This window comes from Phoca vitulina, unplaced genomic scaffold, assembly GCF_004348235.1.
Source record: "Phoca vitulina isolate PV1807 unplaced genomic scaffold, GSC_HSeal_1.0 scaffold2, whole genome shotgun sequence".
Taxonomy (NCBI): Eukaryota; Metazoa; Chordata; class Mammalia; order Carnivora; family Phocidae; genus Phoca; species Phoca vitulina.
This window is the reverse complement of record NW_022589705.1, coordinates 87,505,792-87,533,632: the sequence shown is the minus strand read 5'-3', so window position 1 is coordinate 87,533,632 and position 27,841 is coordinate 87,505,792. Positions and strand designations below refer to the sequence as shown.

Genomic DNA, 27,841 nt, shown 5'->3' with positions numbered 1-27,841 from the left:
TTTTTTTTTAAGATTTTATTTATTTATTTGACAGAGAGAGACACAGCGAGAGAGGGAACACAAGCAGGGGGAGTGGGAGAGGGAGAAGCAGGCTTCCTGCAGAGCAGGGAGCCCAATGGGGGGCTCGATCCCAGGACCCCGGGATCATGACCTGAGCCAAAGGCAGACGCTTAACGACTGAGCCACCCAGGCGCCCCATAAATAAATCTTTTAAAATATCGGATTCTGAAGCCTTCCTGATGGCGGGCTCTTCGGGATTCACTCCATTCCTAAATTAGTTGAAGCTTTTAGAACACTCTTCAGATTTACCCGTTAATACTTTCTCCAAGGGCAACGGAGAACGTGTTGAGGAGTGAGAGTGCAGATGCTGATCGTGGTTCCTCCTTAGGACGTTGGCAAAATACCTCGTTTCCCTGGGCCTCAGTTTCCATTTCTATAGAAGGGGGGTATCGCCCGCATTATTTCATGCTACTCCTCTTTCTCCAAGTCACACCCTTTAAGACACTTTGGGGAATTTAAAGAGTGGGGAGAAAAGGAAGTTCCATCAAGTACAGGTCTTAAAGATGGTAAAAAATAGACTGGAATTGGCGGCTGTCTCTCTGAATCCTTCGAGAAGACCCTAGTGGGGAGCGGGGCCGCTCACAGGAGGCAGTTCTCCCCGAATCTGGCCATTAACGAGAAGAAACTAGAACACTGGACAGTGTCAAATCCAGAGTCCCAGAAGGTGGCCCCTCGAGGGCACCATAAAAGGAGGTTAAACAAATGGGGGCCTTTATGATTAGTACGACCTCAATTGCAAACCAGGGGATGCCAGTTACTCAGCCTGTGATCTCTCTGGCTCACTCTTCCCCTTCTGTAAAGTGAATATGATAATAAATCCTGCTCTGTCGCCTTCCGAAGATTTCATCGTCAGGTGCCCATATAACAGGGGATGTGAAATTTCCCTATTCTATCACCAACTGGCTAATGACTTTGTTTTGGTGTTTATGCGGCCCTCAGTCTCCTGCCCCTCCCCCATCACCACTTTATCCTCAATTAAAAAAAAAAAAGCAGCACCCTTAATTCTAAGACATTTCACTTTATTTAAAAGAAGCCAATATACAGGATATAAAGGGCATGATATTTACAACAGTACAGTAAACAGGTTGGTTTCCGGTGGGATCAGTAGTCTTTCAGTGAGTATAAACCCCCCTTCCCCCTTGACAATAGACCCAACTGGCAGACAAACAGCAACAGTGGGGTGGGATGGAACTGCAGGATATAAAGTCTCCCTGGATGGGGCTAAAAATCAGGTAGATGCTAAAATGTCCACGAAGGGGTCTTGCCGGGGTTGGGGATGGTGCCTTACCTCATTTCTTTGAGGGCCCGGCAGTGGGAATGGTGAGGGATTTGCCCAAGACCAACACACAGTCCACCCTGAACCTGGAAATCCTCCAGCCAAGGAAAATTCCCTTTCAGAGAGAATTTGCCCTTACCCATACCCACCCAGCTGCCTCCGGACTCCCCACGTCAGGAGAATGCCCTTCTAGAACGAGAGCGCGGTGTCTCAAGATGGTGAACCCAGGTCTGAGGAAGTCCCAGCACCCCGGTTCCTGCCCCAGGCCCTGGAGGAGCACATCAAGGACTGTAGCCCAGGCCGAGGCCTGGAGTAGGCACAGCTGGGGCTGGGTGGTGGGCATCTCCTGGCCCTTCCATTCCTGCTCCAACTGCCTGACCACCTGGGACCCACCAGGGCCCAGGCCCCAAGGAAGCTAAGTGCTCCCTGAACCAACAGTCCCATGGCCACCCACCGTCCGCCGCTTCTCAACTTCTCCCAAACACAGCTGACTTGGAAATGGACCTTGGCAGACCAGAGCGTGAGTCACCGATCAGAGCCCACCCTCAGAAGCCGAGCTTGTCCCCTACCTGGTGCCCCCTTTCCCCTCCTCCCCACCCACCTCAATTCTGAATTCTCCACTGCCCACCCACTTCCACAAGTGCCCCCCGCCAGAGACTTTCAAGGACCAAGGAGCTGGGGGGTCAAGGAACAGGGAAATGGGGTGAAGTGGGACCTAGGCTCTGCTGAAGCCGCTCACGGGTACAGGTGAGCGGGTGGTGAGACCAGGGAGGTGGAGGGGCACTGATTATATTCAGTCCAGCAGCAACATGCATTTCTTGTTCACAGGATAACGCTGGGCTACCATAACTGCCTACCCTAAATTTAAAAACCCTTTCCTTTCATAAAAATAGATGAGAATCTCTTACTTTATAAATACATTACATTTAGCTTAAGTTACACCTTATATTACCCCCTACCCCACACCCTCTCCCCCATTCCAAGCCAAAGTGGTTTGCTTCTCTGTAGGTCAGAGCTAAGTCCGCCCTTCAAAGACCTCAAGATATATTGCTACAAGGAAACAAAGTGTGTTCACTTGCCAATGATTTTTCTTCCCTGTTTGGAGTCTCAGAGGAGTGTGTGTGTGTGTATGTGCGTGCGTGCGTGCGCTGTGTCTTCCACAACCAGGGAGCCAAAAGGAAGCTACTCTCCCTGCCCCTCCCCAATCCTCTCTTTTTATAAAACCCCCAAAAATAGGAGAGTGAGAGAGGGCAGCACAGGAGAGCCCGTCTGAGAACAACCTTAAAATACCAATGTCAATATGACACTGGGCTTAGAAATAGAAATTTTAGTATTTACAGCTTTACAAAGGACGGACCAGTTCATCCCAACTGGACCCGGTGCTGCCCCAGCAAGCGTTGGGGTCTTTCTTGGCAAGCTGTGGGCTCATGGCGGGGGCACAAGCAAGGGCCCACTGGCAACAAACTCAAAAAAGAACTTGGCGGGGAGAGCGAGAGGCAGCCGGGCTCAGACCCAGGAGACCGGTCTGCCACACCCTTGCCGCCCCCCACCCCCATCCACCTGCCCCAATCCTTGCTCCCCAGGGGAGAGCAGCTATGGAAAACCAGCAGGAAGGAGCCGCTCGGCCAGCGTCTATCTCGGGCTCCTGCCATTTCCATACTCCCTGGACAAACTTCGAGCACCCCAGTCCCAGAGGCAAACGTCCTATGTACATGAGGGGGAAAGCATACATAATACCACCGAACGCTGACTGCCGAGGTCCCCTTAATCCCAAATACTTACACTGCTGCCTTATGTCTTAACACTAAAGATAGGTCTGCCACCCTCCCCACCACCTTGAGAAACAACCCAGGGCTGACCTCTGCTCTGCCTCCCAAACCACGCCATTCCCTTACCCCCCTCAGCCCTGGACATAGGAGGCCGGGGTTGGGGGCGGGTGTCCTCCCGGAAACGGAAAATCTTTCCAGCAGCTGAGGTCCAAGCCTGACTGGCTCTGATGAACTTTGGTTACAATAAGACTAAAACTAAGACAACAATAACACTAATGACAATAATAATCAGGTATGTTTGAACCCTGTAACCTTTAGGACAAGGGTCAGTGAGGAGGAGGGGAAGGGGCTGTCTCTCCTCTGAACCCATGGTCCCTCCGCGTACCTACCCAGGGACTGTTTGACTGGGAATGGAAGCCTCTCGGCCAGACTGCCACAGGGAACCAGCAGGTTCCTGCGACAACCACAACAGAAAAAAAAAAAAGGGGGGGGAAATTCACAATAAAGGCCACCAAGTTCTGATAAATAAAAATTACATACAGTCACTAACATACACTCTCTCTCTCCATATATATATATATGTGTGTGTGTGTGTATATATATATATATATATATCATATGAGTATTATGTACAATTGTTTTAAGACTGCAAAACAGGTGGGGAAACGGAAGACAGAGAAGGCCCTTACAGGTCGCTGGTACCCTGAGGAAGAAAGACAGGGGGCTGCAATCCTATTTAAAGCCAGAGTCCCTCCTCTGCCTCCACAGGAGAGCAGGAGGTGGGAAGTTCTGGGCCTCGGGCACATTTTGCCCCTTGGACCTCCCGGGAGAGCTCCTGGGCCAAGAAAAAAACAAAAATCGGCAATCACACCCACAGGAGTGGGTACAAAAAGAAATTTTTTTAAAAAAAAGCAAAACCTGCTCGGCTGGCTCCAAGCTGAGATCTGGCAGGTGGCCTCAACACAGGCCCACCCAAGTCTTGGGGAGATACTGGCTCAGATTAACTCCCCACTGGTCGGTCAATCGCGTGAAGTATGGAACAGGCTTGCATATGTCCGTGAGCAGAACAAAGGATGGTTCTCACGCCAGCTCCACTCCTGCCTCCTGATTAGCCAGCAGCCCTCACTGCCTCCCTCCCCCTCCCCTTCCAGTGCCTGCCGGTGGCCAAACAGCGGCGACTGGGGGCAGTGGAGAACCAACCAAGATGGTGGCAGGCGGTACGAACCCAGCTCCACCGTGGAGGGGGTGGATACCAGGCCTGGCCCCCTTCAGGCTTTCTCACAGAGAAATTACAGATCTATAGTCCCTTATCACTGGCTGGGAAGGGAGAGAAAAACATCAAGTCATCAGGGCAATAAAAGACCCCTCCCACCCCACAAAGGTCCCAAGAAAGCAAGCAGTCAGGTGGGCCCACGGCCTTGCAGGCCCCTGGCCTCACTACCGACCTGGACAGAACCGCCCCCTCCGAGTCAGTGCTCACCCTCAGAGGCTGCGAGAGAGATCGCCCTAGCATCGGCCTCCCTCCCAGCTCCAGGGGAAAACCGGGAGTCTGGGCGAGGGCCTACCTTCCACAATGATATAAGGCAAGCTGCTTTTTTTTTGTTTTGTTTTGTTTTGTTTTGTTTGCATAGTAGTTTAAACACAGTGAGACTCCACTTTCCCCCACAGTGCCTTGTCCCTCCGCTTCGCCACTCGATTCAGAAAGAAAATAAAATTTTGTCTTCCCTCCCTCCTTCCATCTTTTCTCTCTTGTCAGTAAGTAAAAACACTTGGGAGGCCCCCACCCAGGCCTGGAAAGATTGCAAAGGCAAACAGCTCCTTCCTGGCGGGTGGGAAGGTGGACCACCCCAAGGCCAACTGGCACTGGCCAGGCAGAGGAGGGGAGGGCAGAGCTCATGGCCAATCAGAGGAGCAGGTGGGAGGATAGAAATCCACATTATACCACGCCAGGGGCCCTGCCCTCACCTTAGAGTTTTGTATAAAAACACCTGCTAGGAAGAATTCTTTGGAGCTCAAAGTGGCTCAGCTTAAGGGAAAAGGCACAGTTAACACTGCATCGTCCGGACAGAAGTCTGCATTTGTAATGTGGAGAACAATAGAAATTGACAGCACCATTCCTTGGGTGGGTGGATGGAGAAGGGGCACTGGTTGGTGGTGGGGTAGAAGGAAGGAAGCAGCGGTCCCTCGGGGCCTCCAGAGAAGAGAGGGCAGAGGGAGTCTGTGTGGTGAGGACTGGAGCCCCACTCCGAGGAGCCTTCCTGGACGCACGGGGAGTGGGGGCAGAGGCCCCATCACCAAGACCAGCAGGCACAGGGGGCCTCCATCATCAGCTGACCATGGGTTCCACATCCGCCTCCCGCTCAAACTCATCCTGGATCTCGTCCGTACTTCCTGAGTCACTGCTGGCCACGGAGCTGGGGGACGGTGAATTCCTGGAAGGCGTGAGAAAACGGGGGTCATGCAGAGGGCAGCCTGGGGACTCCTGAAGGGATGCAAGGGCCGGGAAAGACTGAGCAGCCCCTTGTATAAAATCTAATCATCCATGATCCTGCCCTGAGACCCCGCCCTCGCTCTGCTTTCCTTAGAACCTTCTAAGCTCATGAGTTGAATGTGGCCCTCAAGACCTCTCGGGACCCCCTGCGCCGCCTCTGATTGCTCAGGTGCCGAGAGCTCCCCAGGGGCAGGAGCCAGGGATCAGGCTCCAGTCCTACTCTCCAACCACCTAACGCAGGTCTGCGCACATGGTAGGTGCTCAGTAAACCCCAATTAACTCAGAGCTCAACGAGAGGCCATACAGGAGAATGGCTAGTAGTGCTGGGTTCGGATTCTGGCCCTCCCCCTGATGAGCCGGGGGGCCGTGGGCAAGCTGTTTAACCTGCTCCTCCATCTGAACGTGGACGTGATGACAATGGGTTCCGGGGGCAACAGTGAGCTAAAGGGACGACATGCTAAGCCCAGGGCCCCCCACGCAGCTTCCCACTGAGCTGCCCCTCCCTCTTTTATAGCCTGAACCACAGTCATAAAAGAGGAACGATTACAATGAACATATTTGTGCTTTATGCCCAGCATTTTTCATGTATCATCTCATTTTATTACTGGCATATCTTTCTCCCCCCAAAAGGCTGCGCATTCCTAGAAGGCAGGGGCTCTGTCTTTGTTTTGGCGTTCCCCGGCAAATACAAGGGGCCTGAGGCATGTCAGTCTCCTGGGGACAGACCCAGTGGCCCTTGGTCGGAGGACGGGAAAGGAAGGGAAATTGCTTCCCACGGACCCTAGGAGCCCCACCAGCAGCTGCATTCCTCCTCCGCCCAACAACTGGGCAGAAAGTGGGGCACGAGCCCCAACAGGGCAGGGGCTTAACTGTTCTGTGCATCACTGTCCCCGCGGCCTGGCACAGAGCAGGCCTTGGACATGACAAGTAGCTGCCGAGAGATCTACGTGAGATCAGACACGTAAGTCACCCAGCGCACAGCAGGTGGCCAATACTAGATGTACATGAGGGAGGGGTGGACAGGTGCACAGGTGGGCTGGGCAGATGCGATGGTCCAGGCTGTAAGTTGCAGCCCCACAAATACCCCGCAAGGACGCAATCGCTGAACCCGCAGGGAGGACGGGACTGGGTACCTGTCTGCAGAGCCTTTGATGAGCCGGCGGCAGGTCTCCATCTGGACGTCCAGCCCGCGCTTCATGCTGCACATCTCCATGTACTCATGCAAGTGTCGGTTCATGTCGCTCTTGGCCGTGGCCAGCTCCAGCTGAAAGGCCCCAGGTGGGAGAGACGTGAGGCCAAGTCACTCTCATTCCAGAACCCTCGGCCACTTCCTCCACACGTCCTCGGCGGTCACTGTGCCGAGCCCCCCCCCACCCCGAGGATACCATGCCCTCCGCTCCCTGCATGCCAGCCCCCAGCCCCCAGAACTGCTTCCAGTGAAAGGGGAATGGCTGCTTAGCGACCCTAGGGGCTGCCTTCGCCAGGTCTACCAACTCCACCCCGCTCAGCATCCCGCACTGCTTTCTATGGACTTGCGGAGGAAAGTTCTCAGGTCTCCGTTATGTTTCTGACCCTTGTCCTCTACAAATGACACAGCCCCCAGGGAAGGAGCCAGCCTTCTCTTTCTCCAGCAGTCACTCTCACTGAAACATGGCCACATGTGCAGACAGCAGGCTTGAAGGCTGCTTCCCAGCTGGAGGCCTTGGGCCAGCCACTTGGGTCTCTGTCAATCTCATCTCCTCCTCTGCATAATGGGGTGCATGGTACCCACTGCACAGGCTAGAGGCGCCTAGCTACCTCTAGGCATGTACAGAGGGCATGTGGGTACCGGGGGGCTTACTGAGTGCCTAGCGTCACTCGATGTCACTCAAATGTCTTCTCTCATTGTTTGGGATCACTATCTCCATTGAGTAACTTAAAAAACTCTCTGGGACAGACAGGGATCACCACCCCCATGTGATCTATTTTACACCCGAGAAAACCAAGGCCCTAGGAGGGACAGGACCCGCCTGGTGCCAGGCAGGCCTCCAACTCACGACCTTGTGCCCGCTGCACCCCTCCAGCACCCCATCCCCCTTGACTAACAATCGAGACCCCACATCGCAGGAGCCTCACCAGAGGGCTCCAGAGCCCAAGCCCTCACCTCGATCTGGCCAATCGTTTCCTGGTACTCCTTGTCTCTCGTCTTGAAGAAGGATTCTGTCTCGTGGATCAAGTTGCCCAAGTTTTCCTCTTGCTGGGGACACAGAGCACAGGGGACAATGAGCCGGGTGGCGCGGGTTGCCGGAATGAGCGGGGACAGGGGAGGGCAGCCGGGCCGGGGTCTCACCTCGCCCTGCAGGTCGATGGTTGGGTTGCAGTTGGTGAAGTCCTCCCAGAGCAGCAGTGTGTCTTCGTTCTCTTCCCACGTCAGGCTGTCACAGTCATCGTCAAAATCAAAGGTCTCCCGCCTGTGGGATGACAGCGGAGGATAGGGCTGACCCAAAGCCTGGCTCCAGAGGCTGGGCTGGGGGGGGGGGGGGGGGGGCACCGCCCCGAGGGGGACCCCCCTGCCCGGGGGCCGTCCCCCACAGGCAGGGGGGGGGCCAAGGGGGGCCCCCGCGTGTTGGGGGGGGGGGGGGGCGGTCAGCTCTTTTAAAATGCAGAAAGTGGGGCGCCTGGGTGGCTCAGTCGTTAAGCGTCTGCCTTCGGCTCGGGCAATGATCCCAGGGTCCTGGGATCGAGCCCCCCATCGGGCTCCCTGCTCAGCAGGAAGCCTGCTTCTCCCTCTCCCACTCCCCCTGCTTGTGTTCCCTCTCTTGCTGCATCTCTCTCTGTCAAATAAATAAAATCTAAAAAAAAAAAAAAAAAAAACGCAGAAAGTATTGATATATTACTTATACCGTTTAAAATGTCTCTTTGTAAAGATGCCACTCTTTAATCAGTGGAGACTAAAGATATTTTCCTCCCAACTCCAATCTGGTGACTGTTTTCATTCACGTAATAGCTCATTTCTGGAGCCCCTACTTTGCAAGAGGCGATTTCTATAGTCTTCTCCACAACTCGGAAAGGTTGCTATCATGCCCATTTTACAGATGGGGTAACTGCAGCTCAGAAAGAATAACTCACTTGTCCAAAGTCACACTGCTAGCCTGTCACAGAAACTGGGGCAGAAAACCAGATGTCTCCGACGGCATTTTCCTCCCCCAGTAAAATACACCAAGCACCCATTACGTGCTGGGTGCGGGACTGGCCGCTAAGCATACAGATGAGAAAACTGAAGGGCGCAGGGATTAGGTAGACTTCTGAACCAATACATGCTTGAAATCGGGCTTGGATTCAAAGCCTGAGCAAATTCAGGGCTTCCCTATTCATTGGAACTGGAAGTAGGATAACGGACCATAGGGACTTGCCTGGGACTGAGGGGTTTCTGGAGATGCCTTGGCTCCCCCAGCTGAAGGGGAACTTGATCAGATGGGATGGCTGATATCGACAGGGCTTAAGTCAATTGATGGATCGAATGAGCCGCAGAGGAGAATGTGGGTCCCAGGGCTCTCTGTCAACACCCCCGATCCTCCAGGGCACTGCTCCCTACCATCCCATGACGGATCAGGCTGGGGGACCACCGGGCAGGGCCCAAGAAGAATTTCTGGTTAAAAGCTGCCTAGAGCACCCCCTGGAGCCAGGTCCCCCACCAAAAAGCAGTTTCTGCCAGAGCCTATAGGTGGCTCCATGAGCCCAAGGACCAGAGTTGTGGGGGGGCGCGCAGAGCAGCATAGGAAGGCGCTGCTGGCCTGGACTAGCTCCAGATTAGCCCCTGGGGTCCACCGTCACCGCAACACATACTCGACCGCTGACTTCACTTCCTTTCTAGCGTCTGGGATCTGAAGGAAACCCAGCTGAGGAATGGGGAGCCAGAAAGGACAGGAAGATGGGCAAGAGAAAAGGGTCGGGAGATCGGGAGGGCAGGGCTGAGGAGCTGGCCATGGTGCAGGGAAAGTAGCAAATTCCTCCCCTTCTCCTTGGTCTGAAGCCCAATCAACAGATTTTGATCAAAACAAAACAGCCCTGACATGGGGCACATTATTCAAAGACTTCAGTGGAACTGGCGGGGGGTAGCCTCTGGCTTGGGTCTCGGCCCAGCCCATAGCCGGTGGAGATATGGGGGGGGGGGGCGGTCAGGGCCCTGCCCAGGGTGGGGTCAGCATGGCCTTGGCTAGAACTGCAAGGGTGGAGAGGATGATCAAAGAATATATATATATACATATATATATATATATATATAAAACAACAACAAAAAATACATATATATATTTTTGTTTTGTTTGGTCTTTTTTAACCAGACAACTTTACAACCCAATAAATCTACTTGGATACTGAGCCTAGTTCAGACCTGTCGACCCCAGGCACCCGATTTAGCATCGGACCTCCTTTGTACCATAGTAGTGCTGCCAGGGAGTCCCCAGACCCAGCTCTTGGAACTGTTCCTTTCAGCCCACCCCATTCCCAGGCAGCCTAACTATCCCTTGGGGGCTTTCTGCAAACGGGGACAATTTCTTCAGAGAAGCCCTTTAATTCACCCAAATGAACCCAGCTTGGGTGTGTGGGGTGGACAATCCCGCCTCAGGCTCAGGAACGCCCAGCGCCACGTTCAGAAAACCTGGATCCAGTCAAGGGTCCCTTCCACAGCCCCTGTCATCACCAAAAGATGAGAATACGACATTTGGAGGGGATGTCGGAAGACGGAATCAGGAGTCCAGGAGTCTCCTTGTCCCGCTCCAACAGCAAGCCCCCAAAACACAGCACCACCTCAGTTCTGTTCCCAGGGAATGACAAGTACAAGGAAGTGTCACACAAACCCATCCCCGCCCGGGTCTGACTCCTGCCTCCCTAAGAGTCACCTGGCTCAGCAGCAAAGGGACCAGGCCAGAGATGGTGTTGCAGAGAGGGCAGAGGGGGACTCTCTTCTGAGTGCAAAGACAGCTAGCTGGGGACAAAGGACTCAACCGCGTGCCAGGGGCCCAGCTCTGTTCCAACTCCTGGCACGCTCCTCTGAACCTCAGTTTCCCCATCTGAATGTGAAAGGGCTGGGCTGAGTGGCCTCTGGACTCTGTAATGCTAAGCCAGACCCAGGGCTCTGCAGGAAGCAGCCGGGGAGACCTGTGCCCCGGCTTCTGAACCGAGTACGATGTCAGAGGCCACTGCCTAAAAGACACGAGCCCCTGGGGAGGGGTTCTGTGGGGTTTTGTGACGGCTCCTTAGAGCCAAGAGCTCAAACGTAGGCCTGCTGTTGGAAACCCAGAGTCCTGGGGGAAAGCGGAGTTCTCAGGGCTCGGGCGCCCAACTGCAGGGGGCTCCAGAGACAGAACAGGCAAGAGCCACCAGAGGGGCAGGAGGAAATAAATGTGGGCCCCAGACACCCTGTCGCAGCCCAACCCTCCGACTCCAGGCCCTCAGGCAAGTCACCTAATGCCCGCAGGGGCACCCTCCTCTCCCCTCCCCCACCCCACCACAGGGCCCCGTGTGGACTAGAGTCAAAGACGGACTCGGATGGAGAATATGGCCCTGGACAGACCAAGGCCACAGTGTCTCCCTGCCCCAGGCGACTCCACCCAATGAGGTTCGAGTAAACCAGCTTTTGGCAGCAGAGGGGAGGGTAGCCCCGAGGGCAAGTATCTGCCAGTGTCCCACTGGGGCGAATTCAGCTACCTCTGTGCCATGGCTGAAGCTGGAGTGGGTGGCCGCGTGCACGATCGGCTTTCGTGAGCCGCTGCGGGCCGGCCCCAGCCCACCACCGACCAGAGCCAGCCCCGGACTCCGCCGCTAACCCCCAGCATCTCCGGGACGGAACTCAGGCGGCAGACGGGCCTGGCTCTGAACCCCAGCTCCGCCCCACACAAGTGGAGCAGTCGTGGCCAAGGGCCTCCGGTCTGTGCGTCTCCGCATCCTCGCGTACCAAGGGGTGTGGCAATCCAACCTCCTCGGCTCACTGTCTGGAGTCACCGAAGCCTCATTTGTAAAGCCGCCCGCCCACGGAGGACACTCAGTGGCTGTCAGGAGCCCGCCCTCGGCCAGCATGGTGGGCCCCGGTGCGGCGAGCGGCCCAGCGATCCCACTCCGGGGAAAACCGGTGGGAGTGTAAGGCTCGAGCCCATAGGACCCACCGCTACCATTTAGCCTCTTCTGAACATGTGGAACTCCCCAAATTATGAACGCTGAGACTAAATCCAGATTCTTTCGGAAGCCCACGCCGGCCGGACAAGGCGCTGTCAGAGCAGGCCACCGCTTTGCAGCCCTGCCCCCGGCAGCCTGGAAAAGTGGACGGAGCCCCGGGGGCCGGGTCAGCGGAGATACTCACAGCTGGTTGAACATGCGTTTCATCTCGTCTGTAATGTTCATGGAGCCGACCTCGTCGTCCGAGAACCGGTTCACCTCCCCATCCTGCTCGGAGATGTCATCGTCCGAAGCCACCTTACGCTCTTTCTTTTTGGGGACCACCTGGCCCGGGAGGGAAGAGATGGAGGTAAGTGGGACGCTCTGCCAGGAGGGAGGGTGGGCCGGGAAGGGAGTCGGCACCCCGTGGGATGGATGGAGCGTGGCTGGGGCGGCCACTGCTGGGAAAGATGTGGAACTCCTCTGAGAAGCAGGCGGCATTAGCAGGAAGCGTGAGGTGGGACGCATGCAGGAGGGAGGACAGACGGCCCGGACCCTTCCCTCCCGCAGTGGGTGGGCCGGCTCAGCTGGGCCCTTCACCAGAGCAGCACCTGCAGGATCTGGGGAGAGCAGCGGGCCAGACCGGGGTGCAGAGTCCCCCGGGATGTCTCAGAGCCAGCCAGAGAAAGAGAGAGAACCCCTCACAGAGGCCCAGAGGGCTCCATGCCTCAGAGCCCTCCTGCTCACATGCAAAGGCAATGGGCAGGCAGCCCGAGGGTCACCAAGCTTCCTCCACTCCAAGCAGACAAGACACGAGCAAACCGAACAAAGCCTGGAACGGTCACCCCGCTTCCCAGCAGAGGGGCAGCAAAAAGGCACGGAGGCGGACGAGCCCAGATCTCTCCTGCTACACCCAAAGTCACACACTTAAAAGCGACAACACGCTGTATTGCCCTGGGCTCAAGCAAAAGCCAAACCATGACCCAGAATTCAAGAAGCGGCCTTTGGAGAATGACATGTGCCCTCCCTGGAGGACAGCCCACCAGTGCAAACTGCCCCATCGCCTTCTCTCGGGACACACACTTGTTCCTTGAGGGCTGGGGATGGGCCCTGAGAGACTCTTCAGTGGGAACGAAAAACAGAGGCCACCAGCTCCTCTCGGGAATTCTGAGGCTCATCTACCAGGGCTGAGCCAGCTCACCGGGTGCTCCCACAGCCTGGCCAGGGCTCTCAACCTTGGCGACGGCGCCCAGCAGGCCTGTGGACCAAGCCCCCGAGGGTCAGGAGACCTGAGTGCCAGTCCCAGCTGGGCCTGTCCCTCCCTGAGCCCATCACGTCCCCCAGCTGGGCGAGTGGCCTCCTCAGCCACAGGATGAAGCATTCAGCCCGAAGAGCCTACGAGTCGCCGAGTCCCTGACTCTATGTCGTCCTGGGGAGGCCAGAGTGGGGGCCGAAGCTAGCTCTGGGGGAAGGGGAGTGGGCGGGACTGGAGGGGAAGAGGGCCTGGCCATGCAGGGTAGAGGCCGGGCACTCTGGGACGGGGCAGTGGTAGGGGGGGAGTGGCGGCTGGTGAGCAGGGTGACCCTATTCACCTGGAAGATCTTGGACACGTCTTCCGAGTTCCGTTGCTGTGCGACATCGCACAGCTTGGCCGTGATATCGATCCGGCGACAGATGTCCATGTCCACCTTCATGGCCTTTTCTTGGATCTTTGTGTCCAGGTCTGTCATGGGCTGCAGGGAGGACAGCAGGGGGGTTACGTGAGCGAGCATGGGGGGGCAGGGCGGGGCCGTCGCTCCCAGGCTCCTGCTGGGCAGAGGGGTGCGCAACCCCGAGTCCGAGTCCAAGGTGGGGGCCTGGAGCTTCTGGGGGGGAGGGTGGGGCCAGCGCTGCTCAGGTTGGGGGAGGGGGTGGAGAGGTCGTGGGAGCTAAAGGCTTTGGCGCCAAGTGGACAATGTGAGGCCATGTTTGCCGGCCTCCCTAAGGGCTGAAAGGCGTCCTCTCAACAGACACAGTGCCAGTGTTTATTTTGTCAGAGCAAAGAAGAAAGACACCTCCCACTCTTGAAAGACTTCCCTTCTCTCCCACCCCTTGTGCCCCACCTGTCCCCCCCCCCACAGAGGGGCCTGCCAAGGTGGCGCGCTCTCCCCAGGCTTCTTCCCATGGCCGCGGGGTCTCACCAAAGATGAGGGGGGTCCCCTAGGACCCCAGTGAGGGGAAGCCAGGTGGGCTCCCCCAGCAGCCCCCTCCCCCGGAGGCTTCTGCCAGCCACACCCAGGTCCACAACCCTCAGGACCAGAAGCCACACCAGGCTGAGTCACCCGCCATCGGGCTCCTTCTCCTTTCTGGCGGCCCTCCCTACATGCTGCCCGCTGCCTGAAGGGGGCAGGAAACCTGGGTCCCCAGCAGGAAGGAGGCTTTGGTTGCCAACAGCTCCCGGCACCCACAGTCACTCAGAGAGGTTCCAGTCTTCAAAAGGATGCAGACGCTGGCCTTCCCCCACTTTACAAAGCAACCCTGCTGCAGGCTGCTGGCCTGGGGAGCCTCCTCGGCTGACAGAGACAGGACCCAGGGGCCTTCCTGCAACCTGCCACTGGGCCCTCCACTGTGCCCAGACATCGAGGCCCACGGCCACCACCCGCCCTCAATGTGGCGACCTGGGAAGAGTCGGAGCAAACACAAACAGACCGTCAGAGGAGCCCAGGGGAGGGCGGGATGGGTTAAGCAGCAGATTAATGCATCTCTACTCAGACCAAGGGAAGCGGAAGTGGGGTGAGGGGGGCTGGTCTCCGATGCATCCGTCATCCTCACGGGGCAAACGCAGCCAGCCAGGACTCTAACTAGAAGCCGAGCTCTGGAGCCTCGGAGTGAATGAAGCATTTTGCATGATGGGTGTTGGGGGGGGGGGGTGTCATGACGCTTGGGGCGGCAGCCAGTGGCACTTACGTCACTCATGAGCCCCTTAAACACCACCAGCTCGGCCTTGAGCCGCTCGATCTTCTCGTTCATCTCCTCCTGGATAGCTTCAGCCTCCTGCGCCGCCTACACAGGACAGAGTTGGGGGCGGGTTTAGGGGACCAGGCACCCAGAGGGGTGCGAGGGGCTGGACACCGGAGTCCACAGCCCTGGACACCTGATGTCCAACAGGCCAGGCACCTGCATGCCAGGAAAGGGGTGCCGAGCACCTCCCCCCTGCCCGGCTTCCCGCCAAGCCCAGTTCACTGCAGGGCACCACTCAGCTTAAAACACCTCTCCAAGGAATATCTATCATGTGGAAAAATCCCCAGCAGACATTAAGAAGAAAAAGAGCCAGGTTGGTGGAACAAGTGATTCTAATAGGTCAAAATGTGAGCTCGGTCCATGTGAAATTGCCAATAGCTGACCATCTCCCACCTCAAAAATGGCAACGCCACGTGTGTCCATGTAACCAAACACATGTACACATGTAGAGTACATGTGTGTTTGCACAGAAAAGACAGAAGGTCTCCCGGTAATTTATCAAGTGTGCAGGGAGGAGGGCAGGTAAAACTGGAGGAGAGTTTTATTTTCTTCTCTCTCTGTTTCTGAATGTTCCAAATATTTGACCGTGAACATGTCATGTTTGTAAATAAAAAGACTTCTGTTATAAAACAAAGGGGAGGAACAGGCATTCATCCTTTTCCTTCTACGTATTGACATTACTTTCTTCTATCTCTTAGAAGATCAGTGCTTTAAATATCGGAAAGCAATTTTTAAAAATGTTTGAAAGAACTTTTCCTTGCCTTCTCATGGGGTCGTTATTCAGAGGCCGAGAAAGTGAAGTTTGCCATCCAGGGTACACGGCAGGTGGGTGAGAAGCAGAGCCCAGACCCAGAGCTACCGAGTCAGAACCGCAAAAGAATATTCTCACCGGGAGCCCACCCAGTGACACGCCACCCACCCTCTCTAAGGCATTCAGCCCCAAGTCAGTTCCTGCAATTTGGGGTAGGACAGCTCAAGAGACCATCCAGTCCTGAACTCAGGTGGGGAGCAGAGGGTCGGAAAGAGTCACTGGACCAACATCACCCAGCAAGCTGGGGTCAGCGCTGGGACTTGGACCCAGGCTTCCCTACTCCCGTCCCCAAGCTTTTCTGCAACACTGTGCCGGTCCCCTCCTAGGTCCAAAGCAGAGGACAAGGAAGAGGGCTTTTGGCTCCCTCAAGGAGGGACTGAGGCAGCAGGAGTGCCGGGGCTGAGCTGGGAACGGCCTCCGACTTTGTCCCATGGAGACTGCATCCCTGGGCCACACAGCTCCCGCAAGCCTCTCGTGGCCGGGCCCTCCGGGGCTGCTCACCTCCTGCAGCGTGTCCACCATGGTCTGCAGATTCATGCGCTTGGCCAGTTCCTCCTCCCACCTGCAAGAGCCAAGAAGGACAGGTGGTCAGACGGTGGCCTCCCCGTGCCAGTCCAGCCCTCAGACACCAAGCCAGCACCACCCTGGGCCTGTCCCCAGGCTGGGCAAGCAAGGTGCAGCCGTGAATCCCTCCCTGCCTGCCCTCCGGGAGCTCTCACTGTAGGGGAAGGGGACAGCCAGGTCGACACATACCCATAACATCAGGCGGGGGTGACAAGTGCCAGGTTCCCAGCATGAGCACTGCACCCCGGGGAGACAAAGGCAGGAGGGACCACCATGTCCCCTTCACACAAACTGTAAAGTGCCGTGCAAATACCACTGCTCCTGCCATTGGTGCATCACACCGTATGGAGGCTGGCACTCAGGAGCCTGGCTGAAGTCAGCACCGCAAGAAACTTTTATTGTGCTGATCATCATGCTCCGCGGGAGTCTTTCTGTCCAGGGGCAACCCTCATCAGCAAAAAAATCTCCTACACAGCTGTTATCCCTGTCTCACGGATAAGGAAACTGAGGCTCAGAGAGGTTACGTGTCTTCCCCAAAGACACTCAGCTAGCTAGTGGATGGGGCTGGAATCCAAACTCAGGCCTGTTTTATTACATTAAAACAAAAACAATAAATATAGCTCTCACTTAGTCAGCGCTTATGATGTGCCAGGCCCCATTCCAGGGCTTTCTCTGTATTGTCTCATTCGAGTACACGTTGGTTAAAGCCCCACAGGAAAGAATAAAGGGCAGGAGGCACACAGGGGCTCACGGTGTAACCCCAACATTAACTGGAGGTGGAATGGGATGTTAATAATCATAATCACTGGGGGCGGCTGGGTGGCTCAGTCAGTTAAGTGTCCGAGTCTTGATTTTGGCTCAGGTCATGCTCTCAGGGTCATGAGATCGAGCCCCACATAGGGCTCTGTGCACAGCAGGGAGTCTGCTTGAGATTCTCTCTCCCTCTGCCCCTTCCCCCTCCCCCACGGCCTCACTCTCTCTCTCAAATAAATAAGTCTTAAAAAAATAATAATCCTAATCACCATTCCAATACCAGCTCACCTTAACTGAGTGCTTACTTTACACCAGGCACCGTTCCACGTGACATAATTCAATCCTCCTAACAACCCCCCAGCACAGCTGTACTGTTAGCCCGTGTTACAGATGAAGAAAGGAAAGCCAGGCAGACAGTCAGGGGCCCAAGGTCAGGGTGAGGACAGGTGGAGGCAGGACTCAAAACCCAGGCTGGAGGCTCCAAACTGAGCACTGGTAACCAGGATCCATCAGAGCCCTCACCGGGCTCCCCACCCAGCTCCCTTCCTTCTCCAGAGGAAGCCTGGGGCAGGTTCTTTCCCTCCCTGCATCCTGGGACAGACAGATGAGCTCCTCTCTCTCCTCACCCTATGGCCGTCTCCCTACATGGCCTCAGAGCAGGCAAGTCTGGAAGCCTTTTAGGATGCTGTCGGGGCCAGCTAAAAATAGGCCAGAAGGGAGGAATGGATGAAGGGTGCGTTACGTCACTGGCTTTTGGAAACAAGAGAAGACGGATACTGTTTGCACACACAGAGGAAAATTCCTCCTCTCCCCCACACGCTCCCCTTCTCCCTCATTCCCTCTGGTCTTTACCAGCCCCCTGGCATTGGCAGCCAGGCCTAGATCTGCCACAGGCTTCGGGGTCCAGCACCTGGGGGGCAGGGGGGCTGGGGCTCCTACCAGGGATGAAGGATACAGAGGAAGCTGAGGAGGGGCAGTGAGAGAACCTAAGGGTCGAACCCAGGTGAGACCATCTCACGGAGTACCCCCACTGTACAAAAAGGAAGCTGAGATCCAGAGTGTATAGGCAATTTGCCCGAGGTCACCCGGTATGTCAGGGGCAAGGCCAGGAGTCCAGTGGGAGACAGGGATCCCTGAGGTGTGTGGGGAGACACCGCACCTTGGGAGACAGGGATCCCAGGTGGGGAGAAGTTCACAGGCCACCCTCCACCTGCCCGGCAGCACGGGGCTTCTGGGGCTTCTGTCGAGGGAGGCCAAGGCCCAGAACATGGGTCTGAGTTGAATCATCTCTCCTGGCCCTGCTGCTCTGGGGTGGGGGGTGGGGGGCAGGCAGGGGACTCAGCTCCAAGCCGCTGAGCTGAGCAGGTGCAGGGAAGGGTTGTGGCCTGCCTTCAGCAACAGCAGGAGCCGCAGAGAAGCGGGCAGCGAGGGGCGGAGGTGTGGGCACCCAGGGGCCTCTCATCCCCACATACCCGCTTCCCAGACAGGAGCATCGAGATGAGACCCGGCCACTCTCACTTTTCCTTCGAGCAAACTTTTGATGAGGTGCCGCAGGGCTCCACAGACCCATGGTACAGACAGGGAAAAGGAGGCCCAGAGAAGGAAAGCGACTTGCCCCGAGTCCAGCCCGGAGCGAAAACACGAGCCAGGCCTTTGGATCTCCAGACAGTAGCAAGAGCAAGAACCCCTGACGGGCCAGTTCAGTCTGCGTCCCACGCTCCGAGCTCAGGGCCTCACACACATCTTACTGGCTTTCATGTGAAGTATTATTAACCTGCTCGGGTGGAGAATTCTTCCCCAAATCCATCCTGCGGGTGCAAGAGCTGAAGTTCAGAGAGGTGAGGTAACTTGTCTAAGGTCACACAGCTAGTAAGCCGGGACGGGACTCAAGCGCTGCCCGCGCCCTAACGCAGCAGCAAGGCCCAAGCTGTGATGGGCACAGCAATCCCCTGGGGATCTTGTCCGGGTTGGGCAGGTCTGGGGTGGGGCGGACACACTGCATTCCTAATGAGCACCCCCCCGCCCACCCGCCACCACACACCGCACTTGGAGCGGCCCCACATCTCACTGGTGTTTCTAAGCCGCATCCCAACAGATGAGCTTCGTACCAATGATTGCACGGGCCTTTGTGACTTCCAAAGCCGGGGTGGGTAGGCAGCCGGCAGGCCTGCTCCCGGACGACCTAGGACAGACCCGGCGTGCCCGCGGCAGCCGGCCTGACAGACCCAATCCGCGGCCCACACCACAGTGAGAAGGGCTGGCTCTGCTCGCGCCAGCATTGACGGTGCAGAAAAGCTGTGCCCTTCAGCTGCTCTGGCTGACTGGGGTGGAAGGACAGCAGTGATGGGCTTCTTAAGGGGCCCCAGACGTCCCCGCATTCGCTGCAGCCCAGCCCCGGAGGGAGCAGGCAGCTTAACCGAAAACTGGTCAACCAAGTTGCGGCCGCTTCAATTGCAACACCTGTGTCCCAGGGACAGTCCCCTCCCCTGCCCTGGATCTGCCCACAGGAATAAGGTTTCAGTAAGGATGGGTGTTTCGGGCAGAGGCGCCCACAGAAGCAAAGATGGGCAGCACGGAGGCCAGGGAGGAGCCACTCAGAAGGAGACACACCTACTAGGGGCCAGGGCTTGGTCGACAGCGTGTCCCATGAGCCGGCTCTCCCACCTGGCCCCCGCGGAGCAAAGGCGCGCACACTGTAGGCCGTGACGCTACAGAGAACCCCACCCCCCCGCCCCATTTTACAGGTGGGGAGATGAAGGCCCAGAGCACAGAGATAACTCCAGCCAGGGCCGAGGTGGCCTGAATCACTTGGAGCCACCCCTGCCCACCCTGACCTACTGGCTCATGAAACTTCCAACTTTTCTTCCTTAAAGTGCTGGATACGAGAAGGGAGAAGAGGCACACTGCTTGGTCACCTTCTGGGGGGCGTTCACCATGTCGGGCATTCACATACACGTAAAATAGAAAGCACCACTTAACCTTCCCCCAAGGATTGTCCCCATCGTGCAGATGAGGACGCAGAGGCTCGGACGGAACCCAGTCGCCCTCCCCCACTCCTCCTCAGCCTCCTGAATCCTATTCATTCTCTCACTGTCTCCAATGCCATCTCTTCCCCAGATGTCACTTGCGTTCCCTCCTTGAGCTCTGGTTCCAGGCAGCCGGGCCTCGGGATCCCCGCCTCCTGGGCCGCTTGGCCATGGGACCTCATCCCGCAAGGCTCTCACCCAAAGAGCCAGCTGCGATGTGGGGGACAGGGATGGACTCCATCTTTCATTTTCTCCACCTCCAGAAAGTGCTCAAGGCCCCGCCCCAGCACCAGCTGTGCCCCCACCACACCACGGGGACCTGCTCTCGCCCCCCGCAGCCTCTCCCTCCCCACCCTGCAGACGCCCCCGGATGGCAGTCTCCGAGGGCTCTCTGTCCACGGCCACGCAGCAGCAGGGCAGACAATGATGGAGGAAGAGGAGGGTAAGAACACTAAGAGAACAGTTAATACGGACCGAGTGTGCACCATGTGCCAGGCACCCTTCCTAGGAGCATCACGTGCACAACCTCACTTAAACAAGCCTCACGGTCACCTCCAGGTACAATTATTATCTCCATGTTACTGATGAAGAAGCTGAAGGCCAAGACCATTACCCAAGATCACACAGCTAGGAAGGTTGGGTCATGTCTACGTCACACCTTTACTCAGAGAATCTCCAAAACTGAAGGCTGGAAGGGGCCAGAGTTCACCCAGTCCACACCTCTGAGGGTATAGATAGGGAAACTGAGGCCCGGGGTCCCACAGGGAGTGGATGGCAGAGTGCCCTCCACTCCCTTAGCCCAGGCCACAGCTCACGAGGAGGGAGGCGGAGGAATGTGAGTCTGAACCCAGGCTCAGCCTCCCCGAGCACCTGCCTCCATCTTTCGGAGCCTGGGTCTCTCCACCTACACAGCCCCAGCACACACCAGGGACACTTAAGAAGAACCCATCCTGTTCCCACACTCTCTGAAGGTCATGCGACCAGCCCTCAGCTCTGGCTGGACTGGACCTCAGGGCGCATCTCCCGGCCCCAGCCCAGCCTCCTGCCCTCTGTGACTCATCGCCCCAATCCCTCCAGTGGTCTGTGCTCAAACCTTCCCACTGCCTGGAGCCTTGAACTGAACAGGAAATCAAGATCCCAGTGAGGAAGGGGCTGATGCATGGCACCCCCAGAGCTCCCGGAGTGCAGCCCAGCATGACCCACAGCTCAGCGGCCAGACGGAGTAGCGGGCAAGGGCAAGGGCTGTCCTGGAGAGCCTCTGCACCAGTTTAGAGGGCGAGCAGGGGCTCAGACTTGGAGTCCACAAATCGGGAACTTGGACTTGTGTGCGGGCAGCATGGAGAAGCCCTCCAGCACCCATCTCATAAATCTTAGGCCCCCTGTGCCCTGGCCTGACGGGGCATGAAGGAAACATGAGAGAGAGGCCTGTTCTAGTGGGAGAAGAGGCGCAGAGAAGGGCTCCTCATACAAGTCCTCAGAGGAGTCGGGTCTAAGGCCGGAGGTCCGGCCCTTCCAGCAGGGCTGAGAAGTGGTTATAATTACCATTCCTGCACTCACTGCCGTACTCCTGCACCTAAAACCCACCTGCACCTGGTGAGGAGCCTAACAGTTGTATGGATTTGTTGAATGAATGAATGAATGAATGAATGAATCCGAACCACAATCACTCCTCAGCCCTCCTGCTCACCCCTTCTGCCTGGAACATTCTCCGCCTACACCACCCCGGGCCAGGGGCTCCCAGGAGCCAAGTTCCGAGCACTAGCCTTCCGCTCAGCTCTGTCCACTCCAGGGCAGGAAGGGGGCAGGGAGAAGGAGAAAGCTTCCCTCCCCCACTTCCCACTGCCCTAGGGGCTGAAGAGGGGAGGCAGAGACGTCAGGACAAAGAGGACCGGGAGAGGAAATGACCCTACAAAGTGACTCGGCAGCTGAGGTCTGGGGCCTCGGCCACTACCTTAGCAGAAGGAGAACACATGTGAGGCCAGGGGCCGGGACAGGGGGTGGCAGCACAGCCCCAGCCAGATGTGGCCTCCCCGCATACCAGAAGAACCACCGCCACAACCACAGGATGGACGAGAAGTCTGGCAGGCCACTGCGGGGGAGGGGGGAGGCAGCTTCACTGCCAGCCTCCCCTCTACCCCCAACCCCCACCCCCCAGCCAGGGTCTCCTCCCCCCGACCCCTATCAGCTCCCGATGACACACAGAGCCTCAGGAAAGGGACTGACAAAGCCTGGCCTGCTGGGGGGCGGAAAGCCAGGCTGAAGTCACTGGCAGAGGGGCTGACTCACAGAGTTTTCACTTCCTGTGCCGTCAGAGAAATGAGGTCTGGGGCTCCAGCTCCAGAGGAAAGTGGGTACAGCCCCAGAAAAACAATTAAGGCTTCAGGGACAGCCATGGGGCTGCTGGGGAGAAAGTCCTAAAGATGCCTAGGCAGCAAAGGACTAGGTTTGAATCCTGCCCGCGCCACTTCCCAGCTGTGTGACCTTGGGCAAAACAATCACCCTCCCTGGGCCTCAGTTTCCTTATCTCTGAGATGAGAAGCACTCCACCCCTTTGGAGAGTGGTTGTGAGGATGACATAAGGTGGGCAGTATGGACGAAGACACCCAGTCCCGCCCCCGGCGCAGAGCAGACAATAGATGCTTGGCAGCTCCGTGTGAGCCGTGGCTCCAGAGCCCAGACCTCAGAGAGCTGGGAGCGTGGCCCAGGAACGGTCCACACCTTTCCAGGGAAGGTAAGTCGCTGGCACACCCTGGCTGACTCACTCAGGTGATGGGAAGCGAGCTCAGGTGAGGGTAGGCCAGAGCCCGCAGTGGAAAACTTCGTTCTGGGGCAAGCATGGGCCTGGCCTCCGGTGGAGGGCAGGTGGCAGACAATAATTTCCACCCAGAAGGACGGGGAGTTCACCCCCTTGCAGCACAGCTGGGTGCAGGCTGCCGCCAAGGCCAGGAGCATGCCAGGGCCAACCTGCCCACCCCCCTGGGCTCCCCCTGGCTTCTGTGTATGCCCCGCCCACAGATGCACAAGGCACTGCTCCCCTTCCCACGCGGATGGACCGTGTCCTGCCCCTGGCCTCACTGCAGAGCCAGGGTCCAGACTAACATCCGAGCTGGGGGACAAGGCGGCCCGGCCCATACGCAGACCAGGGGGCCTTTTCTTCAAATGCAGTCTCACCGAAGTCCACGGGCAGGAGATCAGAGTGGGCGCGTCAAAGGAGCCCCAGTTACAGATGAAGATCCAGAGCCGCCCACTCTCTTAGTTTCCGCTGAGCCCCCCTAGAGAGCTTCAATGTCACAACTGAGTCAACTTCCCATGCCCCAGCACCCCCTTGGCCCGTATCACAAACAATTCCCACTTGTGGCAGAAAAGAAACACAGATGAGCGGAAAAGGCAGTGGGGGTGGTGGGGCTGGGAAGACAGCCCTCCTGCCAGGCAGCTAACTGCTCAAACTCCCCTCTCCATCCTGACTTCCTCCTCACACGTGGTTTACCGTGAGCACCTTCTCCCTCTAGCAGAAGGAGGGCTGGGTGCTCCTGCCTGCGAGCAGAGAGGCCCCCCGCGCCCCCGAGCCCGGCCCTCACAGGTGCCTCCTGAAACTGCCCTGCTGAGGCTCACCGCCCTCCTCCCGTCTGCGCTCAGCCCCTGATCCCAGGGAAGGGACCCCGCGCAGACGTGCCCATCAGCAGCCTGGCTGCCCAGCTGTACTCCGCTGCTCGGAAGGAAACACAAATTAAATGCCAACTGATTGTCTCCACGGAGGAGGTATTAAATTAATGTGCACACTTAACCAGGGCGGCCGATTCCATTACAGGCGGGCAGTAATGGCCCGCGGAAGGCCGCCGCACAGGCTGTGAGCAGCCACCACTCCGCGTGTGCACCCCTACCCGCCATGCTGCCCCACACACACACGCACGCACACACGCACACACAGGTGCATGCGAGCACAGGCCTGCCTTCAACCTGAAAGGGCAGCCTGGTCCAGGGAGCCCAGCGGACAAGGCTTGCCATGAGCGACCCGGGCCTTCCAGAATCAAAGATAAGAGGAGTCTCCACGGACTCCACTAAGAAGGGCAGGCAAACTGCGAAAGCCATCTGCTACTCTGTGATTCCTGGGGGCCCACTTACCACTACTTAGGAGCCTCAGTTTCCTCCTCTGTGAAATGGGGGTGGCGGTCCCACCTTGTGTGGTACATGGGCAGACTCGGTAAGCTCAAAAGAAGGAACACAGGCACGCCTGATAGACGATGGCCATTCTTACAACTGTTGTCACCCTGCCTGTTGCCTGGGGGAGGGAGACCCAGGGTGGCACAGCCCGGACCGCTGGAGCAGGGCTACTTCTCCATCCCGCCCCGACTCTGGGGACCTGGAAGCCCTGCAATTCAGCTGCCCATAGTTTTCCCAGCACGGAGGTGAGAGTTTGCCCTGCCCATGGACTGTCACAGCCCCTGATCCCGGGGAACGGACCCCGTGCAGACGTTCCCATCAGCGGCGAGGTGGGAGGCGAGCTGCATGGAGTTGTCCATGCTCTCCCTCCCTGTTTCCAGTGGCCAGGGGCACCCTGTGAAGGCAGCTGGTTGGCCTCTGGGGCTTTCCACGGGAGCCACCAGGCCTTGAGACAGCTGGGAGGGGCTGGCAAGCCCTTGACTGGACCTTATGCCCCAGGCCCACACGTCCTCAGGTGAGCATTGTGCAGGAAGCCCTGAATCTGGTCCTGTCTCTGTCCCTAACTTGCTGTGTGACCTTGGGCAAGTTCCTTCCCTCCTCAAGCATCACTTTCCCATTCTTAACACAATGATGTCCAGCTGAATAAATTCTAAGAGCCCAACCAGCCAGGCCAGAGAACAATTTCCGTGGTCCCTGGGCAAAAACACCACGCTGACCACAAAGCGATCTGATAAACCACAAAGTCTCAAGCCAGCTGGGCTATCAGTCTTTGAGTTCAAACCAATGTGTGTAGTAAAGAGAAGGGCAGGGGCTCTGGAGTGTCCTGGGATCAAACCCCAGCCATACATCCTAGAGCAAGCTACCAACCCTCCCTGAGCCTTGGTAAGACTGCCCACCTCGTGGGGCTTTCCCAACTATTCAGTGGACTCGTGTATGACAGGTACCTAGAACAGTGCCTGGCACCCCATGAGCACACACTCGGTGTCCTCGTCCTCATCCTCCTGACCTCCCAATGACAGACGGGCAGAGAGGTCCAGAGACTGACAGAGTGGTCCTGGACCGCAGTGCAGGTGCCACACCTGAACCCAGGACTGGCTGACTCCAGAGCCACTATGCCGCCATATTAATCATGATAATGATGATGGTTGGTGGTGATGATGAGCTAGATGCCACCATCAGCTGGCTGGGTGACGGGGGCACCTGGGGGTAGGGGTGGCAGAAGAAAAGGAGCCAGATGCTGGTACTACCAAGTCCACTGCCAGCAAGCAAGACCCAGCCGGTGTCCTGCCTCTGCCCTCCATGCCCCCAGACGCTCCCCAAGAATGAACGGGCATGTGCCAGCCCTTTGTCTGTCCCGACAAGGGTCCCCTGACGGCAAGAGAGACCAAGGTAGGAGAGGTCCCACCCACCAGAGCCAGCTAGTCTCACAACACCACCCCAGCAGGCACAAGGCATTCTCGTGGGCTCAGAGAAGCCCCCATCACCTGTCCCAGGGCCAATCTGAGGTTTCAGCCATTTCTATGAGTCACCTGTTCTAGTTACCCAGTGTCCATCTTCGCTCAGATTCCTAGCACCACTCCCACTTCGGTGCCATGTATGGAAACACCTACAGAGAGACCTGACAGCTCTGCATGCCTATAATCCAGAGCTGTGCACTGGGCAGCACCCTCCTTCCAGTGCCGCTATCTAGAAACCACACCTGAGGGGGCTCTACCCCCCACACACAAGCCAGACGACTTCCAAGAAGGAAAGTGACTCAAAGGGTCTCATGGCAAGGAGGAATCTGCACCCCAAATTGTAGGCCACCGTGAGGTTTCTGGGGCACCATTTCCAACCTCTTCCAGGCTTGCTACGCCTTCATCACCTCCTCCGGGAGCCCTTCATGACTTCCCCAGGGTGAGTCACTATGTCCATCAGGGGTTTCCAGTCCTGGCACATGCCTTCCTCATGGCATCCAGGGAGCTGTAAACAGTCACTTCTCTGCCTCTCCCATCCCACTCGCTCTCCTAGGAGAAGGGGAAGACTTACATTGACTGGAAAATGCTTATTACGTGCTGGTCTAGTCACTGTTTTCCCACCTTAGCTCTGTGAGCCTAGTGTTCACATGCCCACTTCACCGATGAGCAAATAGAGGTCCAGATGCAGTGCCTGGCTCCAGGTCAAGCCCAGTCCGTCTGACTTTCCAGGCTGAACAGCCTCTCAGGGATAAAACTGTCTTACCAGCTCCATAAACCCCTCTCCCCATCATGCCCACAAGCACAGCCCAGATTACCACCCCAGGGTCAGATGCACAGATGTGGACTCATGGGGGTCTCGATCACTGACTTGGAAAAGAGCTGCTTAGCCAGGGTATCTGCTTTGCCCATTTACTCACTTCTGAGACCCTAGAACCCAGGTGGAGAAAGGCCTTAGCATTCCGCCTCCAGTGGCCAAGTCTGATCTGCAGGCAGCCCCGCCAACCCCCCCACCCCCACCCCGACCACCAGCACGTGACCAGCAAAAGAGGCACCGGCTTTGGAGTCAGATGGAAATGGGCTCAAATCCCAACACGACCGGCCACAGGCTTCTGGGCAAATGATTTCCTGCCCTGAGCCTCCCTACTTGGACACTGTGACATGGAGATCATGAAGGACCCTCCTCAGGGCTGCTCTAGTCTGTGAAAGAGGTGATATACGCAGGCTCTGAATAAATGGAGGCTCTGCTTCCCTGCCCTGTCCTGCTGCCACGAGCTAGCTCTGAGCTCTCCCTGGGTCTCAGTCTCTTCATCTGTAAAATGGTCTGTTTCCTCTGGCTCTGCTGCTCTATGGAAACCATAGTCGGGGGGAGGCTGCAGTTTGTCATCAGACCCCCAGGCACTTTCCTTCATGAGCGTGGGATGCTGGGAAGGGCAGATACGCGCCTCTGGGCAAAGCACCTAACCTGCGCTCCAGGTTCCCCACCTCTAAGGTGGGTGCTAATGGAAGCCCCTACCTCGCAGGGCTGGTGTATCGAGTCTGTATGCATTAAGCGCTTAGTACAGAGCCCAGCTCCTAAGTAAACGCTCAACTGATGGAGGCTATGATTAGTCATGGGATGGGGTCTTCCCGCCACTGAGAAGGGGTGGCTCACCTTGGGGTGGCAGTCCACTACGTGAACTGGCCAGGGCCCCAGGGCACCAGACAGGATACCTGGATGCCCAACCGAACCCCTGCTATCAATGCCTGGTAATACACGGATGTTATCAATGACAAAAACACAGGAGGACTTGCCATCACTCTGGCGTCCAACCCAGCGCCGCCCGCATCCCAGCACCGACAGAAGACCCAGCACAAGGACGCCCCAGGGAATGAATGTTGGGGGTCACAGAGCCATACAGCCTCACAGCATCCACTGCAGCCCAGCTCCGCCTGGCTGTTGGCTTGGATACCATCTTCTTCCCCCCCATGACAGTTTCAACAAACATTTCCCAAGTACCCGCTCAGGGAGCCAAGGGCTGGGGGGTGGGGGCAAAGAAGTGGATTCAGAGTATCCCCCTCCCACCGGGACAGGGAGGCCAATTCCAGAGCTCTCTCCAGCTGGCACCTCTGGCTCCCTTAGCCTCAGGTCCTCAATCCCTCAGCCCACAGGCAGGACGGTCTGGGCACCAGCTGCCTCATGCCCTGGAAGCGGGGACAGAAGGGCCTGCTGCTCCTGCTGTCGGGGCCAGGCGGCATCTTTGCTCTGCCCACGAGCGGAGGGGAGTCGCCCCTGCCCCGTCGAACCCAGGGGCAGGAGGGAGGAAAGCAGGAATCTACCACCACACTGGAAACAGAGGGAACC

The 27,841-nt window shown here is 57.2% G+C and overlaps 2 protein-coding genes across 2 annotated transcripts in view; one reads left to right on the top strand and one right to left on the bottom strand.

Annotated features, from left to right (window-relative positions):
* Positions 1 to 1,066: 1,066 nt before the first annotated feature.
* IFFO2 (intermediate filament family orphan 2) overlaps positions 1,067 to 27,841 on the bottom strand; it is a 47,172-nt gene continuing 20,397 nt past the window's right edge. Inside the window, exons 2-9 of the mRNA XM_032392578.1 lie at positions 16,041 to 16,101; positions 14,675 to 14,770; positions 13,321 to 13,461; positions 11,934 to 12,073; positions 7,926 to 8,046; positions 7,740 to 7,832; positions 6,730 to 6,860; positions 1,067 to 5,537 (exon numbers count right to left, since the gene is read on the bottom strand). Of these exons, the coding sequence (XP_032248469.1) occupies positions 5,432 to 5,537; positions 6,730 to 6,860; positions 7,740 to 7,832; positions 7,926 to 8,046; positions 11,934 to 12,073; positions 13,321 to 13,461; positions 14,675 to 14,770; positions 16,041 to 16,101 (889 nt within the window). The 3' untranslated portion in view covers positions 1,067 to 5,431. The remainder of the gene's footprint in view (positions 5,538 to 6,729; positions 6,861 to 7,739; positions 7,833 to 7,925; positions 8,047 to 11,933; positions 12,074 to 13,320; positions 13,462 to 14,674; positions 14,771 to 16,040; positions 16,102 to 27,841) is intronic.
* On the top strand, positions 3,673 to 5,121 carry LOC116624555. Its single transcript, XM_032392592.1, has one exon. It carries the CDS (start codon positions 3,685 to 3,687, stop codon positions 5,098 to 5,100), a length of 1,416 nt encoding a protein of 471 aa, XP_032248483.1. The 5' UTR covers positions 3,673 to 3,684; the 3' UTR covers positions 5,101 to 5,121.